The 19,277-nt window shown below is 41.7% G+C and overlaps 1 protein-coding gene across 1 annotated transcript in view; it reads right to left on the bottom strand.

The window, feature by feature from the left end:
- The window catches only part of CIT (citron rho-interacting serine/threonine kinase), a 1,023,678-nt gene that overhangs the window by 334,020 nt on the left and 670,381 nt on the right, over positions 1 to 19,277 (bottom strand). Inside the window, 1 exon segment of the mRNA XM_030217566.1 lies at positions 12,405 to 12,496. Coding sequence (XP_030073426.1) covers positions 12,405 to 12,496 — 92 coding nt within the window.

Here is a 19,277-nt window from a genome sequence, read left to right as displayed (position 1 = left end):
AAGCAGAGCTACATGGGCTGTGGCAGGCAGGGAAAGGACTTGACCCCAGCTACATAATATTGGTTTTGGATTCTTTTTGCATGCTAAAAGATAAAGGACAATTTTCTGAATATTATTTTGACTATGTATACAGAACTGTTTGGACTTTGCTGGACATTTTGTTGAACCCCCACAGAGGGAAAGAGTTTCAAAATCAAATTAAATCAATTCTTGTATGCCGCTTGTGAAGAAACAGTGTTTTTTTTAGCTTTGAATATTTTCCTGCCTTAATTATGTCCTGAAGTGAATTTCTCCTAATTCACCAGCAGGTGGTGTTTCTTTGCTGTAAACAGAGAAATGAATGCTCTTTCCATTAATTTAACACAAACAGGAAGCAAGATGCAATATATTTTTGAAATGTTGTGTTAAGAGCGCTGAATGGCCTGGAATTTGAAGCTAACTGGCTTTGAATTCAGTTTTAGCCTTGAAGAAAACAGAGCAGGACACTGTCATACCAGGATGCAAATTATATTACAGTAATAGGGTTGATTGAATTGGTGAAGGGTAGCATAGTATGTTAAGGAGGGCCTTGAATCGAATAGACTAAAAGTTCTACAGGACACGAAACATCTTGGAATACCTATGGAATGAAATTCCACATGTAACGGGGAAAAGGATAGTGATAGGAGTGTACTAGCATCCACCTGGCTAGGATGAACAGATGGATGTAGAAATGTTATCAGAAATTAGGGAGGCTAATAAACTGGGGAACAAGATAATAATGGGTGATCTCAATTGCCCCAATATTGACCGGATAAATGTAACATCAGTGCATACTAGAGAGATGAAATTCCTTGATGAAAACAAAGACTGCTTTATGGAGCAGCTGGGTCAGGAGCCAACAGATGAGGAACAATTCTAGACCTAGTCCTTAGTGGAGTGAATGATCTGATGCAGGAGGTAATGATGCTGGGGCCTCTTGGATAACAGTGATAATAACATGATCAGATGTGATATAAACTCTGGAGTAAGTACGTACAGGATATCAAATATATTAGCATTTAACTTTCAAAAAGGAGACTAAGATAAAATGAGAAGAACGGTGAAAAAAAAAATCAACTTAGAGAAGCAGCTGCGAAGGTTAAAAATTTACATCAGGCGTGGATGCTGTTCAAAAATACCATCCTGGAAGCCCAGGCCAAATATATTCCGTGTATTAAAAAAGGAGGAAAGAAGACCAAACGACAGACGGTATGGTTAAAAAGTGAGGTGAAGGAAGCTATTAGAACTAAACAAAAATCCTTCAGAAAATGGAAGAAGGATCCAAATGAAAATAATAGGAAACCGCATAAAGAATGGCAAGTTAAATGCAAAGAACTGATAAGGAAGGCAAAGAGAGACTTTGAAAAGAAGACTGAGTTGGAGGCAAAAAAGGGTAGTAAAAACGTTTTAAAGTATATCAAAAGTAGGAAGCCGGCAAAAGAATTGGTTGGACTGCTTGATGACTGAGGAGTAAAAGGGGAACTCAGGGAAGACAAAGCCATAGTAGAGAGATTAAATGAATTCTTTGCTTCGGTCTTCACCGAAGATGTGTGAGAGATACCGGTGACAGAAATGGTATTCAATGCTGACGAGTCAGAGCAACAATCAAATCTCTGTAAACCTGGAAGATGTAATGGGGTAATTTGACAAACTGAAGATCAGCAAATCGCCAGGATCAGATGGTATATATCCTAGAGTATTTACAAAATTGAACTTGCAGAACTATTGTTAGTAACGCCTCTACAGTACTATGTAAGCCACATTGAGCCTGCAAATAGGTGGGAAAATGTGGGATACAAATGTAATAAATAAATAAAAATATGTAATTTATCTTTAAAATCAAGCTTGGTACCAGAAGATTGGAGGGTGGCCAACGTAACGCTGATTTTTAAAAAGGGTTCCAGAGGTGATCTGGGAAATTATAGACCGGTGAGCCTGATGTCAGTGCCAGGCAAAATGGTACATACTATTATAAAGAACAAAATTACAGAGCATTTTCAAAAGCAGGGATTAATGAGACAAAGAGGGGCATATTCAAAAGGGACGTCCAAGTTTTGTTGAGGACGTCCTCGCAAAACATCCCGATGGAGGGGCGGGGAAACCCGTATTATAGAAACAAGGTAAGTACATAAGTAATGCCACACTGGGAAAAGACCAAGGGTCCATCGAGCCCAGCATCCTATCCATGACAGCAGCCAATCCAGGCCAAGGGCACCTGGCAAGCTTCCCAAACGTACAAACATTCTATACATGTTATTCCTGGAATTGTGGATTTTTCCCAAGTCCATTTAGTAGCGGTTTATGGACTTGTCCTTTAGGAAACCGTCTAATCCCTTTTTAAACTCTGCCAAGCTAACCGCCTTCACCACGTCCTCTGGCAACGAATTCCAGAGTTTAATTACACGTTGGGTGAAGAAAACATTTCTCCGATTTGTTTTAAATTTACTACACTGTAGTTTCATCGCATGCCCCCTAGTCCTAGTATTTTTGGAAAGTGTGAACAGACGCTTCACATCCACCTGATCCACTCCACTCATTATTTTATATACCTCTATCATGTCTCCCCTCAGCCGTCTGTTCTCCAAGCTCAAAAGCCCTAGCCTCCTTAGTCTTTCTTCATAGGGAAGTCTTCCCATCCCCGCTATCATTTTAGTCGCCCTTCGCTGCACCTTTTCCAATTCTACTATATCTTTCTTGAGATGCGTCAACCAGAATTGAACAAAATACTCAAGGTGTGGTTGCACCATGGAGTGATATAACGGCATTATAACATCCTCACACCTGTTTTCCATATCTTTCCTAATAATACCCAACATTCTATTCGCTTTCCGAGCTGCAGCAGCACACTGAGCAGGTTTCAGTGTATTATCGACAACAACACCCAGATCCCTTTCTTGGTCCGTAACGCCTAACGTGGAACCTTGCATGACGTAGCTATAATTCGGGTTCTTTTTTCCCACATGCATCACCTTGCACTTGCTCATATTAAACATCATCTGCCATCTAGCCGCCCAATCTCCCAGTCTCGTAAGGTCCTTCTGTAATTTTTCACAATCCTGTTGCGAGTTAACGATTTTGAATAACTTTGTGTCATCAGCAAATGTAATTACCTCGCTAGTTACTCCCATCTCTAAATTATTTATAAATATATTAAAAAGCAGCGGTCCTAGCACAGACCCCTGAGGAACCCCACTAACTACCCTTCTCCATTCTGAATACTGCCCATTTAACCCCACTCTCTGTTTCCTATCCTTCAACCAGTTTTTAATCCACAATAGGACTTTTCCTCCTATCCCATGGCCCTCCAATTTCCTCTGTAGCCTTTCACGAGGAAACTTGTCAAACGCCTTTTGAAAATTCAGATACACAATATCAACCGGCTCCCCTTTGTCCACATGTTTGTTTACTCCTTCAAAGAATTGAAGTAAATTGGTCAGGCAAGATTTCCCCACACAAAAGCCGTGCTGACTCGGTCTCAGTAATCCATGTCCTCGGATGTGCTCTGTAATTTTGTTTTTAATAATAGCCTCTACCATTTTCCCCGGCACCGACGTCAGACTCACCGGTCTATAATTTCCCGGATCTCCCCTGGAACCTTTTAAAAAAATCGGTGTTACATTGGCCACCCTCTAATCTTCCGGTACCACGCTCGATTTTAAGGATAAATTGCATATCACTAGCAGTAGCTCCACAAGCTCATTTTTCAGTTCTATCAGTACTATAGGATGAATACCATCTGGTTCAGGAGATTTGCTACTCTTCAGTTTGCTAAACTGCCCCATTACATCCTCCAGGTTTACTGTGAAGTTAGTAAGTTTCTCCGACTCGTCCGCTTGAAATATCATTTCCGACACCGGTATCCCACCCAAATCTTCCTCGGTGAAGACCGAAGCAAAGAATTCATTCAATCTCTCCGCTACGTCTTTGTCTTCCTTGATTGCCCCTTTTACCCCTCGGTCATCCAGCGGCTTCCTGCTTTTAATATACTGAAAAATTTTTTTACTATGTTTTTTTGCCTCTAATGCTATCTTTTTTTCGTAATCCCTCTTGGCCTTCTTTATCTGGGCCTTGCATTTGCTTTGACACTCCTTATGCTGCTTCTTGTTATTTTCAGATGGTTCCTTCTTCCATTTTCTGAAGGCATTTCGTTTAGCCCTAATAGCTTCCTTCACCTCACTTTTCAACCAGGCTGTCTGTCTTTTGGTGTTCCGTCTTTCTTTTCTAATTAGTGGAATATGTTTGGCCTGGGCCTCCAGGATGGTATTTTTGAACAGCGTCCATGCCTGTTGTACAGTTTTTACCCTCTCAGTTGTCCCCCTAAGTTTTTTTTCCACCGTAATTCTCATTTTATCATAGTCTCCTTTTTTAAAGTTAAACGCTAACGTATTTGACTTCCTGTGTATAGTTACTTCAAGGTCGATATCAAAACTGATCATATTATGATCACTGTTATCAAGCAGCCCCAGTACCATAACGTCCCTCACCAGATCATGCGCTCCACTAAGGACCAAGTCTAGAAATTTTCCTTCTCTTGTCGGCTCCTGCACCAGCTGCTCCATAAAGCTGTCCTTGATTTCATCAAGGAATTGTACCTCTCTAGCGTGTCCCAATGTTACATTTACCCAGTCTATATTTGGATACTTGAAGTCACCCATTATTATCACATTGCCCGTTTTGTTTGCGTCTCTGATTTCTTTTATCATTTCTGCGTCTACCTGCTCATCCTGGCGAGGCGGACGGTAGTACACTCCTATCACCGTCCTTTTTCCTTTTATACATGGAATTTCAACCCACAATGATTCAAAGGTGTGATTTGTGTCCTGCTGAATTTGTAATCTATCTGAGTCAAGGCTCTCGTTAATATACAATGCTACCCCCTCTACCAGTCAGGTCCACCCTATCACTGCGATATACTTTGTACCCCGGTATGACAGTGTCCCACTGGTTATCCTCCTTCCACCAGGTCTCAGTAATGCCTATGATATTCAATTTTTCCTTTAGTGCAATATATTCCAACTTTCCCATCTTATTTCTCAGACTCCTAGCATTTACATATAGACATTTCAGAGTATGTTTGTTGTTCCTATTTGCATGATGCTTAGTACTGGACACTACTGATTTGCCATCTTTTGTCTGATCTTTAGTTGTATTTAAGGGCACCTGGCCTACCACGGTCTGTTGTGCAACCTCACTATCCAGAAACCCTATCTTCCCTGTTTAAGAGGTATCTTTGCAAGATACCTTATCCCGAGCCATGCGCTTTTGAGCGACTGTCGGCCTTTCCCCCATTTCTAGTTTAAAAGCTGCTCTATCTCCTTTTTAAATGCCGACGCCAGCAGCCTGGTCCCACCCTGGTTAAGGAGGAGCCCATCCTTTCGGAATAGGCTCCCCCTTCCCCAGAATGTTGCCCAGTTCCTAACAAATCTAAAACCCTCCTCCCTGCACCATTGTCTCATCCATGCACTGAGACTCCGGAGCTCTGCCTGTCTCTTGGGCCCTGCGCGTGGAACAGGTAGCGTTTCAGAAAATGCTACCCTAGAGGATCTGGATTTGAGCTTTCTACCTAAGAGCCCAAATTTGGCTTCCAGAACCTCTCTCCCACATTTTCCTATGTCATTGGTACCCACATGTACCAAGACAGAAGACTCCTCCCCAGCACTATCTAGAATCCTATCTAGGTGACGTGTGAGGTCCGCCACCTTCGCACCAGGCAGGCAAGTCACCAGGCGATCCTCACGTCCACCAGCCACCCAGCTATCTATATGCCTAATGATTGAATCACCAACAGCAGCTGTCCTAACCTTTCCCTCCCGGGCAGCACTTGGAGACATATCCTCGGTGCGAAAGGATAGTACATCCCCTGGTGGGCAGGTCCTGGGTACAGGAGTACTTCCTACTTCACCAGGGTGATGCTCTCCTTCTAGGAGACCTCCCTCCTCCAAGGTAACACAGGGGCTACCAGACTGGAGGTGGGACTTCTCTACAACATCCCTGTAGGTCTCCTCTATGTACCTCTCTGTCTCCCTCAGCTCCATCAAGTCTGCTACTCTAGCCTCAAGAGAACGGACATCTTTCGTTTTGATAATACGGTCAGGGATGTCCAAATCTTGAAATTTAGGTTGGCCCTAGACTTGGTTGTTTCTGATTTTCGGCGATAATGGAAACCAAGGAGGTCCATCTCGGAAACGACCAAATGCAAGCTCTTTGGTCTTGGGAGGAGCCAGTATTTGCAGTGTACTGGTCCCCCTGACATGCTAGGACACCAACCGGGCACCCTAGGGGGCACCGCAGTGGACTTCATAAATTGCTCCCAGGTACACAGCTCCCTTACCTTGTGTGCTGAGCCCCCCAAAACCCACAACTGTACACCACTACCATAGCCCTTAAAGGTGAAGGGGGGCACCTAAATGTGGGTACAGTGGGTTTGTGGTGGGTTTTGGAGGGCTTGCTGTTTCCTCCACAAATGTAACAGGTAGGGGGGGATGGGGCTGTGTCCACCTGCCTGAAGTGCACTGCACCCACTAAAACTGCTCCAGGGACCTGCATACTGCTGTGATGGGGCTGAATATGACATCTGAGACTGGCAAAAAATATTTTGAAAGATATTTTTGAGGGTGGGAGGGGGTTAGTGACCACTGGGGGAGTAAGGGGAGGTTATCCCCAATTCTCTCCGGTGGTCATCTGGTCATTTCGGGCACCTTTTTGTGCCTTGGTCATAAGAAAAACACGACCAGGTAAAGTCATCCAAGTGCTCGTCAGGGACGCTCTTTTTTTCCCATCATGGGTCGAGGATGTCCATGTGTTAGGCACACCCAAGTCCCGCCTTCGCTACACCTCTGACATGCCCCCTTGATCTTTGGCTGCCCCTGTGACGGAAAGCAGTTGGGGATGCCCAAAACCGGCTTTCGATTATACCGATTTGGACTACCCTATGAGAAGGACACCCATCTTCTGATTTGTGTCGAAAGATGGGCGTCCTTCTCTTTTGAAAATGAGCCCAAAAATCAACATGGATTTAGTGAAGGGAAACCTTGTCTCACCAATCTACTACATTTCTTTGAAGGGGTGAACAAACATGTGGGTGAGCCAGTCGATATTTTGTATCTGGACTTTCAAAAGGCGTTTGACAAAGTACCTCAAGAAAGACTCCAGAGGAAATTGGAAAGTCATGGGATAGGAAGCAGTGTTCTATTGTGGATTAAAAACTGGTTAACGGATAGAAAACAGAGAGTAGGGTTAAATGGTCAGTATTCTCAATAGAGAAGGGTAGATAGTGGGGTTCCACACGGGTCTGTGTTGGGGCCGCTGCTTTTTAAACATATTTATAAATTATCTAGATATGAGAATAACTAGTGAGGTAATTAAATTTGCCGATGACACACAAGTTATTTAAAGTTGCTAAATCACAAGAGGATTGTGAAAAATTGCAAGATGACCTTACGAGACTGGGAGACTGGGCATACAAATGGCAGATGTTTAATGTGATCAAGTGCAAAGTGATGCATATGGGAAAGAGGAAACTGAACAATAGTTATGTGATGCAAGATTCCACATTAGGAGTCACCGACCAGGAAAGGAATCTAGGCAATACATTGAAACCATCTGCTCAATGTGTGGCGATGGCTAATTAAGCAAATATAATGTTAGGTATTATTAGGAAAGAAATGGAAAATAAAAACAAGGTTGTTATAATGCTTTGTATTGCTCCATGGTGCGACCACACCTTGAATACTATAGGCAATTCTGGTCACCGCATCTCAAAAAAGATATAGTGGAATTAGAAAAGATACAGAGAAGGGGAACGAAAAAGATAAAGGGGATGGGACAGCTTCCCTATCAGGAAAGGCTGAAACAGCTAGAGCTCTTCAGATTGGAGAAAAGACGGCTGAGGGGAGAAATGATACAGGTATATAAAATAATGAGTTGAGTGGAACAGGTAGATGTGAATCGCTTGCTTATTCTTTCCAAAAATAATAGGACTAGGGGAAGGCAATGTATCTCCAAAGTAGTAAATTTAAAACAAATCGTAGAAAACATTTCTTCACTCAATGTGTGATTGGGCTCTGGAATTCATTGCCAGAGAATACGGTAAAAGTGGATGGCTTAGCGGGGTTTAAAAAAAGATTTGGATAGCTTCCAAAAAAAAAGCCCATAAGCCATTATTAAAATGGGGAAAATCCACTGCTTATTTCTAGGATAAGAAGCATAAAATGTATTGTACTGTTTAGGGATCTTGCCAGTTATTTGTGACCTGGATTAGCCACTATTGGAAACAGGACAGTGGGCTTGATGGACCTTCGGTCTGTCCCAGTATGGCAACACTTATGTTCTTATGGTAGCATGGAATGTTGCTACTTTTTCGGTTTCTGCCAGGTACTTGTGAACTGGGTTGGCCACTGTTAGAAACAGGATGCTGGGTTAGATGGACCACTGTTCTGACCCAGTATGGATATTCTTATGTTCTTAGGATCTTTTAGCTACCTGTTATTGTTTGCTGATTGCACTTTTCTGTTCCACTGTTCAATATTTCTATGAGAATAAACAGAATTTTTGTTCACCCTGTTTGTCTGGACTAATAAAGAACCCTGGTGGTTTGTGTGTTGAGTCTGTGAGTGCTTTCTGGGAACTGTGGGACCACTGGGAGCATGGCTCCAGTAACCTAGAAATCATTGGGGATAATTTGAGAGTGGGAGACTCGCCCAGAGGTGGTTGTGACCCAGTCGGTGGAAGGTGCTAGTGTAGAGCACAAGCAGCAGGTGATGGCGGACCTGAGATGTGCTGGGGATAGACCCTTTAAGTGGCTGCAGGGTTACCCCGGGTGAGTGGTTAGGCATTTCATTGACACTGCTAATATCCACTTTTCCAGGGTTAAGTGCGGTTTACATTCTAGGTGAGACAAAAGCAAATAGTGTTAGTGTGATGTATGAGAAACAGAGACCATTGGATTAATGCATGAGACTAAAAACATTAAGGAAAGGATAATGAATGATACTAGGAGGTAGAAGTCAAGATGGATTGTTATGAAGCAGTCTTTGGGAAGAGAAAGGTTTTTAGCCTCTTCCTAAAGTTGAGGCAGTTGTTTTCTGTTCTAATGGGAATAGGTAGAGAGTTCTATATTTTGACTTCAAGAACGGGGAAGAGAGAGCTGAAAATCTTCTGGTTTCAACTTGTCTTTTGGAATGGTGGCATTAGCATCAGTTGTTGTTTAAGTCTGTTAGACTGGACCAGATATAGCGAAGCAGTCTTAGTCAGCAGTTCAGAGGTGAAGCTCTGTAGGATTTGAAAAACTAAACAAGCAGCTTTGAACCTGAGTCCTTCTGCTATGGGAAGCCAGTGCAGTTTGTTTAGATGAGTTGAAACACTATAGTATATCTATTCAATCTGTATATTAGTCTAGTAGCTGTGTTCTGTATGATTTGCAGTTTTTTCTGATATTGACTCTTAATACCAAGAAATAGAACATTACAGTAATCCAAATGAGGTAGGACTTAGATTTGGACTATAGTGCGAAGGCTTTTTGGTTGAAGAATGATCTGACTAGACGTAGCTGTCTCATTTTAAATAGTGTTTTATTCCATAGCTGGTTAATATGGGAAACGAAGGTGAGTGAAGAGCAAAGCAAAACCCCTAGTTTCAGATTTGACAGTAAAGATTTGACCATTGGTCAAAGATATTGATGATGGGACATCAACTCCCTGATTTTGGAATCACAGTACCTTGGTTTTTTTGCGTATTGAATTTTAGTTTATTGGTCAGTGCCCAGGTGCTGACAGCAGTCATACCATTCGCTACAGATTGAGTTGGATCTATGTTTGATGCTGTCACTGGTAAGAGAACTAGGATGTCATCTGTGTAGGATAATAGTAGTTCATTAAGTCCCAGGTGTATTGAAGCAAGGGATGACAAAAAGAGATTGAACAGGATAGATGACAGGGGAGATGCCTACAGGACCCCACAGTTAGGAGCACCAGAAGTTGGAATGTTGGTTGTTTTGCTTGACAAAATAAACTTCGACTTGAAAGGGGTTCGCTGAACCATTTGAACACAGTCCCTATTATTCCTATCTGATCCAGGCGATTGAGTAGCAATGTGTGGTTAACTGTATTGAATGCAGCTGATATATCAAATTGGAGAAGAATTACTTGGTCGTCTTTGTATAGATGTTGTTTGACATATGTAGTTAGAACTAGCAGCAATGTTTTCCGTACTTTGTGACGATCTGAAGCCAAATTGTGACCAGTGTAAAATTGAAACTTTTTCCAGATATAGAGAGAGATGTTTACTAAGGTAGGTTTCTAACACTTTAGTAAAAAGCGGTATGCTTGCCACTGGACAGTATTTTGCAGGTAATGCTATGCCCAGCCCAGGTTCCTTCAGAAGTGGAGTGGGAACAATTTTGTCCATATCAGGAGAAAGAGAGCCAATTTTCAAAAGCTCATTGAGATTATTGAGTAGCCAGTTTACTGTTTTCATAAGGATGAATTTGAGGTGTTTTGGGCATTTATCCAGGGAGCAGTTGGCTTGGGAGCATTTCAACAGCATTGATCTTATATCCTCAACTATTAGTGGTTGAACAGATTTTGGTCAGTTTTGAATCCTTGGGCTGTATGATCTCCAGTGATTAAAGTTGAGCTATGGGTTGGATTTTCTCCTCTGTTGGTGTAGCTTTAGATAGCTCGGACCTAATTTGGAGGATTTTATTGGCAAATTGATCAGCTAGATCTTGGGCGGTGGGACCTGTTTTTCTGTGAATGTTAATTCTTATTAATGGAAATTAGTGTTTTAACTAAGGAGAACATTTTTTTGTTGTCAAGATTTTCTTGACCTATTAGGCTGGTATAATATTGGCATTTTGAGTCAGCTACCTTCTTTAGTGTCAGAAGGCTGACTTCCATTTGTATTTATCAGTAGTATCTTTGTTCTTTCTCCATTGTTTTCAAGGAATTGACATTCCTTTTTTAGTGATAAATGGAGTAATTTTGTCTAGTATGGCTTTCACCTTGGTGTACCAGCAGGATTTGATCGACCCATGTATAGGAGATGTGGTAGTGAGGAAATCTGTTAGCCCAGACCTGAAAATAGCCTAGTTGATTTTACCTCTGGTGGAGATGAGTTTGGATGATTTATGTCTGGTAAAGTTGACATACAGATATCAATGGTGAAATCCAGTTGGAAGTGGTCAGACCATGGTACTGGCAGGCTATTAGTATAGGAAGTCATGAAGTCTAACATACGGCCTTTTTCATGAGTTGCACCCTTGGAGAATATAGTTCATTCGTAATCCTTCAGGAATGATTTGAATTTGTGGATGTATACGTAAAGGAAGTTTGTTGAAGTATCCTTGATTAAATAGACAAAAGGTCCAATAAATGGGATACTGCAACAAAGACTAATGGGAAACAGAATGTTGGTCTACTAGCTTTTTTTTTTTTTTTTTGCATCAGCCCTACCCTTCCCTTTCTATCTCCCCAATCAGGAATATGCCCTACACTTCCCTACCCCCTACCCATACCCCCTAATCTGACATCTGCCCTGCCCAATCTTTCTCTCCCCTCATCCTGATGCACACCAGCATACAACCTGCCCTATGGCTGAGTGTGGCATGGTTAATTGCAGAACCATAATGTTGTACTTAAGTAAAGCTAAGTTACTTACCTGTAGCAGGTGTTCTCTGAGGACAACAGGCATGTATTCTCACACATGGGTGACATCATCCATAGAGCTCATGTAGACACTGCTAAGTTTAAATCTTTGAGGCACTGCCCTCAGCACTCATGCGCGGGTGCCTTCCTGCCCAATGCTTGAGTGCAGGACCAGCAGGACACCAGGAATCACCTCTGGGTAAGTCCTGGGTGTTGATGGGGAGGATTGGGTTTGGCACATGTGGACAGGGCTTGGATTTGGGGGATGGACATGGGAAGAATATGATAAGGGGACTGGATCAGGGATGGGGAGGTTTGGGGGATCAAAAAGGTGATCAGGGATCAGAAAAGTGAGGGGGGGGGGGGGGAATCAGATTGACAGATCCCCTTATGTGGATCCTGGCTGAATACTGGCTGTCCACATTAAATCTCATCTGCCATTTGGATGCCTGTGCCTGGACATGAGCCAGCACTAAACATCTGGTTTAGCTGGCTGCTATCAGTGCTAAAAAAACAAAAAGGGTAACTGCCACCAGATGAATTTGAAAAGGGGGGGGGGGGGGGGCGCTCCACTACTACTACTACTACTATTTAACATTTCTAAAGCGCTACTAGCTCCAAGGATACATTTTATGGATGATTATGTGATGCTACAGGAAACCATTATTATTATGAAGTTTATAGGTAGGTCCATTCTTTGTTGGCTATTTCAGTTTAAAAGAAAAAGAAAAAAATGCTTACCCTCTCTAGATTCTGTGTCATAAATTAGCACTTTAGATCCCTCCAGCACAATGTACTTTCTGTCCCAACCTTGCTGTCCACGCTTATTATTTCTGTAAAAAATGGATAAAATAATGTGGTTATCTTGTCATTTCACTTGAATAAATGGAAACAAAGGGTAACTAAACAAATAAGGTGATACTTTTTTAGTCTTTCCAACCCAATAGAAAGAAATATCAACATCTACATATTTATATCTTTCTGGTGGCAAAAGCTCTCCAAAAATGTAAAAGAATGGGATCAAATATGTTGACAGGAAAAAGCAGAGACAAGATACACAGGGTTTAAAAAAATAGGCCAAACTGGGGAAGAAATAGTCCCCCCCACAAATTGGCTAATGCATTTCTATGGGAGGGTATGTTCCAGCATCTGTAGCTCTGAAACATTGGAACATTAAAATTGGGAAATTGCTGAACCTCCTTTGTCTTAACCTCTCCCAGTCAGAGAGACATACAGAGACAATGCAAACATGCACAAATATAGAAATGCAGTCATATGCACAGACATATACATATACAAATAAGTTCAAAATTATTCCATAGGACAAACACTCCATGCTTTCCCCACTACAAACCTGGTTTAGCACTTAATAATTCAGACATGTATTTCATTTTCTTTGTTATCAACTCTGCCATGAAACCTAGTGAGTGAGCTATGCAATTTGCTATGTGTCCTGCTACAGAGGGGTTGGAGTTACTAAACTAACTTTAAATATTTCTTGATGGAGGGTCACGTGACGCTATGCACAGGAGCAGACGCTAGACGAATTGCTCCTGCCTTCTCCTCAAGAATCGCGTTAAGAAACTCACTCTAAAATCCCCTATTTGATTGTTATCGGCAAGAGGAAGTCATTGGAAACGACAAAGGAACTATTTATTATCGACTTAGAAGCTAATGGCGACTAAATCAACCAGAAAAGAGAAAGATAAGAGTCGACTGGCTGAGGACAAGATGGCGGCACCGGCGAGCCCGGGAACTTCAGCGGTTGGATCCGCATGGGCCGCCGAGATAGTGGGCGAAGTCACTCAAGCCCTAGAAGCTATTTTAGAGAAAAAACTTAGCTCATTGGACACTAAACTAGAATCGCTACATAGCAGTGTAAATCAAATTCAGCTAGATATGGTGACTTATCAACAGCGAGCCAGTGATACTGAAGATCGCGTTGGTACTTTAGAATCAGAAGTAAATCAGATGAAAAAAACACTCGCCTCATATGAAGAAAAACTTGAGGATTTAGAAAACAGATCAAGACGAAATAATCTTCGTATTGTTGGTCTGGCAGAGGGGCAAGGAGATCGAGACTTGAGTAGATATTTGGAAACATGGCTGGCAGATGAACTTGAACTACCGGAGTCTCTGGGCCCGCTAAAATTGAAAGAGCCCACCGTTTAGGCCAGAAGCAGACGGCGGAAGGCAGACCACGAGTGGTCATATGCAAAATTCTAAACTTTGCTCATAAAAATGCGATTTTACAGGCCTTAAGAAATGGAAAAGAGCTGCACAGTGGGAATCGCAAAGTATTATGCTTTCAAGATTACTCGGCAGCAGTGGTAGCACAAAGGAAAAAGTTTTCGCCAGTCTGTTCTGAGCTCATTAGCCAGAAAAGTTAAATTTGCACTGCTATACCCGGCGAAATTGAGAGTTAATCATCACTCGGGAACAAAACTGTTTGACTCAGTGGAAGAAGCAAAACTTTTTGTACAACAGATGGAAATCGGACAGTAATGCTGCGACAGGCTGTGATGCTATAAAATCTGAGACTGAGAATTATTTGCAGGGGATTGACCACGGATAATTGACGCATCAAGGAACCATATAAAGCCTGCATATAGCTCTATACGATATGTCCCATTGGGGAAACTACGAGGGAAGAGAGATTCAATACGTGAGACTGTACTAAATAATTAACGAGAAGATCGAAGAGACCAGGTATATGACATTTACCGATAAGTGATGCTGGAATCTGGACTAATTTAACAAACCTCTATAATTGAAGACGGCATTATTACTCATCAACCTGGTAAAAAAAAGACAGAAGTAAAAGCGAACTGTTTACCACTGTTTTATGTATCGTATAATGAGGGGGAGATAATCTACTAGATAGAGACTGATACGAGATAATCAGAAGAGAAAAGATAGATAACTCAATTGATAAGAAAGATATAAACTCAGTTAAGAAATGTGTGATAGAATGGATAAGATAGCATGATGGAAACATAGATTAATATGGTTAGATGAGGAATGCAAATCAGTAATGTTGAAGTATCAACGGGTGAGTAACCAAAAAGAGGACAATTATTATGAGGGGAGGAGGGGTGTCGGAAGTGATCCATTTCCTTAGGGAACAGAAGGGGTAAGGAGGGGGAACTGGGAGGGGACGGGAGGAGGGAGGATATTGGGCTAAGAAAGGGGAGGGGTGGGTGGGGATTAACTCATTTTGTACTAAACATGCGACTATCGCAACTTGTAGGAGACTGGTACTTGCGAGAGAGAGGCTGGAGGCTGGGCTGGCTTCTCTCAAAAAGAGAAGATGAACCTGAGACAGATTGGCTGTACTCTGGAGGGTAAAAAATTAAGGTAGCCTCATGGAATGTAGGAGGTATACACTCCCCTATTAAGCGCTCCAAGATTTTGCGACAGCTTAAACGTCTTGGAACAGATATAGCGCTGTTACAAGAAACGCACTTATCAGATGTTGAGCACACCAAATTGGCTAAGTGGTGGGTTGCGGACTGTGTGGCATCGGCGGCCCTAGGCCGAAAAGGGGGGGTGGCAATACTTTTTAGAAAAGGAATAGCTGTCCAGGTGCACAAAACGATAAAAGATCCGGAAGGCAGATTTGTGCTCTGCATTGCCACATTAAATAGACAAAAAATAATTTTGGGTAGTATTTATGCTCCTAACACGCTATATTTAAAATTTTATAAGAGATTGCTTAAGCAGATCACTCAACTAGAGCCACTGCCCATACTGCTGGGAGGCGATTTTAATATGACCTGGGATCCTTTACTGGATAGATCACATCCCCCAGCCGATTTAAGACGGATTAGCACTAGAGGATTGCCGGATCTATGTACAACACTCGGGCTAATAGATATTTGGAGGACACTGCACCCACTAGACAAAGAATATACACATCAATCTAGCGCACATGGCACCTCTGCCAGAATTGACTATTTGCTAGCTTCCCACACACTATTAACAGATATTACTGAGGCACATATAGATCCTTGTGTTATATCGGATCATTCAGTGATTAGAATGTGCTGGACTGGGGGAGGGGAAGAAGAGAAGTTAAACAGTTGGACGTTTCCGGCATACTTGTTCAGAGACACACGATTTGGGGAATACTTACAAGCTAAATGGACTGAATATAAGCACTTTAACGAGGGCACGGTAGCTAGTTCCACCAACTTCTGGGAAGCTGCGAAAGCAGTATTAAGAGGGGAAATAATAAGCTATGTGGCACAATATAAACGTGCGAGAGACAGGGAAATTGTGCGGCTTGAAAAGCGACTAGTTAAGTTGAATAGACAATATGGTCTAACCCCATGTAATAAGATTAGACAAGAGGTGATGGAATTACAAACAACTTTGAACTCCCTGATACATGATAGAGAACTGAAATCTCAAGCCTATTATCGTTTTCAACTATATAAGCATGGAAATAAAGGAGGCAAATATCTAGCTAGACTTATAGCAGCTATTAAAAACAAGGAGGGGAATTATCTTCACACTAATAGAGAGATTAGATTAGCGTTCCAGACATATTATCAAAGCCTTTATAAGGCGTCAGAACAAGAGGGACTTCCGGATGAGCTATATTTAGATGGGGTTCAGACCCCTAAACTACAAGCTAGGGATTGTACTCAACTGAATGCTAAAATTAGTGTCGATGAGGTGACATGGGTAATAGCTCAAAGCAAAATGGGTAAGGCCCCTGGTCCGGATGGATATAAAGCAGAATTTTATAAGTTGATGGGAGACTCGGTGGTCCCTACATTGGTTAAAGTGTTTAATGAATGGATGGAGAATGGTAGGATGCCAGACCAATTAAATTTGGCTAGGATAGTTGTGTTTCCTAAGCCTAAAAGGGACGAAAAACTGGTAACCTCCTATAGACCTATCTCACTAATTAACCAAGAAGCAAAATTATTTGCAAAAATTCTAGCAAATAGATTGGGGAGAGTGCTACCTCATCTTATTCATACAGCTCAGGTAGGATTTGTACAAGGTAGATCTGTTTCCAAAAATCTGAGGAGTATTTTGGCAGCATTGGAAGGATTGGGTCACTCCCATGCACAGGCATTAATGATAAGTTTCGACGCTGAGAAAGCATTTGATAGAGTGGAGTGGCCCTTTCTGTACTCTGTGCTGGAAAGGTATGGATTTCAGGGTAGCTTTGTGCAGGCGATCAGGGCATTGTATCACCTACCTAGAGCACAGGTGCTGGTAAATGGAAATATATCGGGGGAGATCCAGATTAGTAGAGGTACTAGACAAGGGTGTCCACTGTCACCTCTACTTTTTGCACTGCAATTAGACCCTTTAATTAGAGACATACATGATAGTGCGGCGATTCCTGGGGTACAACTTAGAAATCAAAAATTTAAGCTTGCTGCGTTCGCGGATGACCTATTGGTGGTTATTACGAACCGAAGGAGACCCTGCACAATCTATTAGAAATAATTCAAGAATATGGAGACTATTCGGGCTTTAAATTAAACATAGACAAATCTGAAGCTCTTGAGATAAACGTAGACATCCAATCTAATTGGCTGGATGGATTTCCTTTGAAACGAACGAGTAAGTCTTTTACATATCTAGGGATTCTGTTACCGGCTAGTTTGAAGGAGCTTTATACTTTAAATGTCACAAAACTGTTGGAACAGACAACTCAACAGTTAGATTCATGGAGCACTCTAACATTATCTTTAATGGGGAGGATTAGTCTTATTAAAATGGTGATTTTGCCAAGATGGCTTTACACATTACAGGTCCTGCCCATAGTGTTACTGCACAAAGATATCAAACGCTTATATCGATTGATATCCAGATTCTGTTGGGCAAAAAAACGTGCTAAGATGCAGTTGAAATATATGTTGGGGGGATGGAGGCAAGGGGGCTTGGGAATATCTAATATTAAATTTTACAATATGGCATGTCTCCTGCGCCAGACACGAGATTGGCTATTCCAATCCCAGGAACATACACCTCTAGAGATGGAAGAAGCGCTATATAGCCCATATCATGGGATAACATTAGCACACTTACAGAAAAAGGAGATTCCACATAGACTTAGACACAATGTTCTGATTTTATCACTCAGAGCAGCGTGGAGATTCTTAGGGGAACTATTGGGTGGAGATCCAAGAGTAACAGAGTATCTAAACATCAAGGGAAATCCGTCTTTTGCGCCCGGGCTGGAAAATAAAACTTTTGATAGATGGGCACAGACAGGAGTGACTTGTATAGCAGATGTACTGGGAGAGAGCGGGGACATACTGCCGCTGCCACAATTATTGGCTCAGAGGGAGCAGGTTTGGGGTGATATGTACGCGCATTGTCAACTTAAACATTATGTACAAACATTAGATAAAGCAGCATTGCATTGTAAATTGGGTAACAAAATCAAAAAATTCTTTGATGAGATATCTGAAAATGCTCCATCCATAACCCAGATACATCGGAAGCTGTGGGAGCTGGCTCCGATGAAGGAGATGGCTATGATTAGACAGAGATAGGAAAAGGATATGAGCTGTAATTTGGAATCTTGGGATATTACTGCGCAGATAAAAGATATACCAAGAATAATTGGGGGTGCAGATTACAGGGAATGCGCATACAGGATTATTCACAGAGCTTACTTTACCCAAGTACAATTATATAAATCAGGGGGTATAGAGACAGCGCTCTGTTTGAAATGTAATAGACATGATAATACTTTATACCACGCGGTGTGGGTATGTGTAGCACTACAGAGATATTGGAGACAAATAGTTACTTACCTGTCTCATGTTTTGGGTAGTAGAATAGACATGAATCCACGACAGTTGATACTAGATCTGAAAGATGCACCTTTAAGACTCAACGCTGACAAAACATTATTATATCGAAAATTATGTTTGGTAGCGAAGAAATGTATTATGCAATATTGGACTGTAGCCACTTCGCCACCTTATTGGCATTGGCGTAACAGGGTGCACCAATTGTTAGTGTGGGAGGCAAAAAAAAGTAAAAGGACAGTACAAAAGGAAAATACGGTTTCGTAAAATATGGGGAAGTTACCTGGAAAAAATGACACAGAGAGGCCGAAGTTTGGTCATCAATACTTTATAAATGAGCCAAGTATCATTATAATATTGGGATGTGTCAATATGAGTTAATCAAGAGGGTTGGGGGTGGGGGTTAGTAGGGAATAGTGGGAGGAGGGTGAAGGAGAGGGGATCGAGGAGTAGGATCGATAATTAGATATGGAGATCAGTATTTACATGGAGTGGTAAGTTGATCACTTTACATCACAGTAGAATAGTAGTTGATTCACAATTGTACACTTGCCAAATCTGAAGGTTCCGTTGTATCGTTGTACTGTTATGACTTTATTTAACAATTGCTGAAATATAAAGTTGCAAGGAGGGGAGGGGGTTGGGAGAAGAGAAAATGGAATAAGTGATTGATGCAGATACATATGTTGTTGCAATGCTGATTTGAATACTGAACCTTGCTGTACGAAGCCTCCAAGTTGCATTGTATTGTGCATTTCGTCAATAAAAAGGTTTAAACATAAATATTTCTTGATTACTTAAGTCCAATGAAAAGATATCACCTTAGAAA

Source organism: Microcaecilia unicolor, chromosome 11 (assembly GCF_901765095.1).
Source record: "Microcaecilia unicolor chromosome 11, aMicUni1.1, whole genome shotgun sequence".
Taxonomy (NCBI): Eukaryota; Metazoa; Chordata; class Amphibia; order Gymnophiona; family Siphonopidae; genus Microcaecilia; species Microcaecilia unicolor.
Note: the sequence above shows the minus strand (reverse complement) of the source record. Positions and strands in the feature narration are given on the sequence as shown.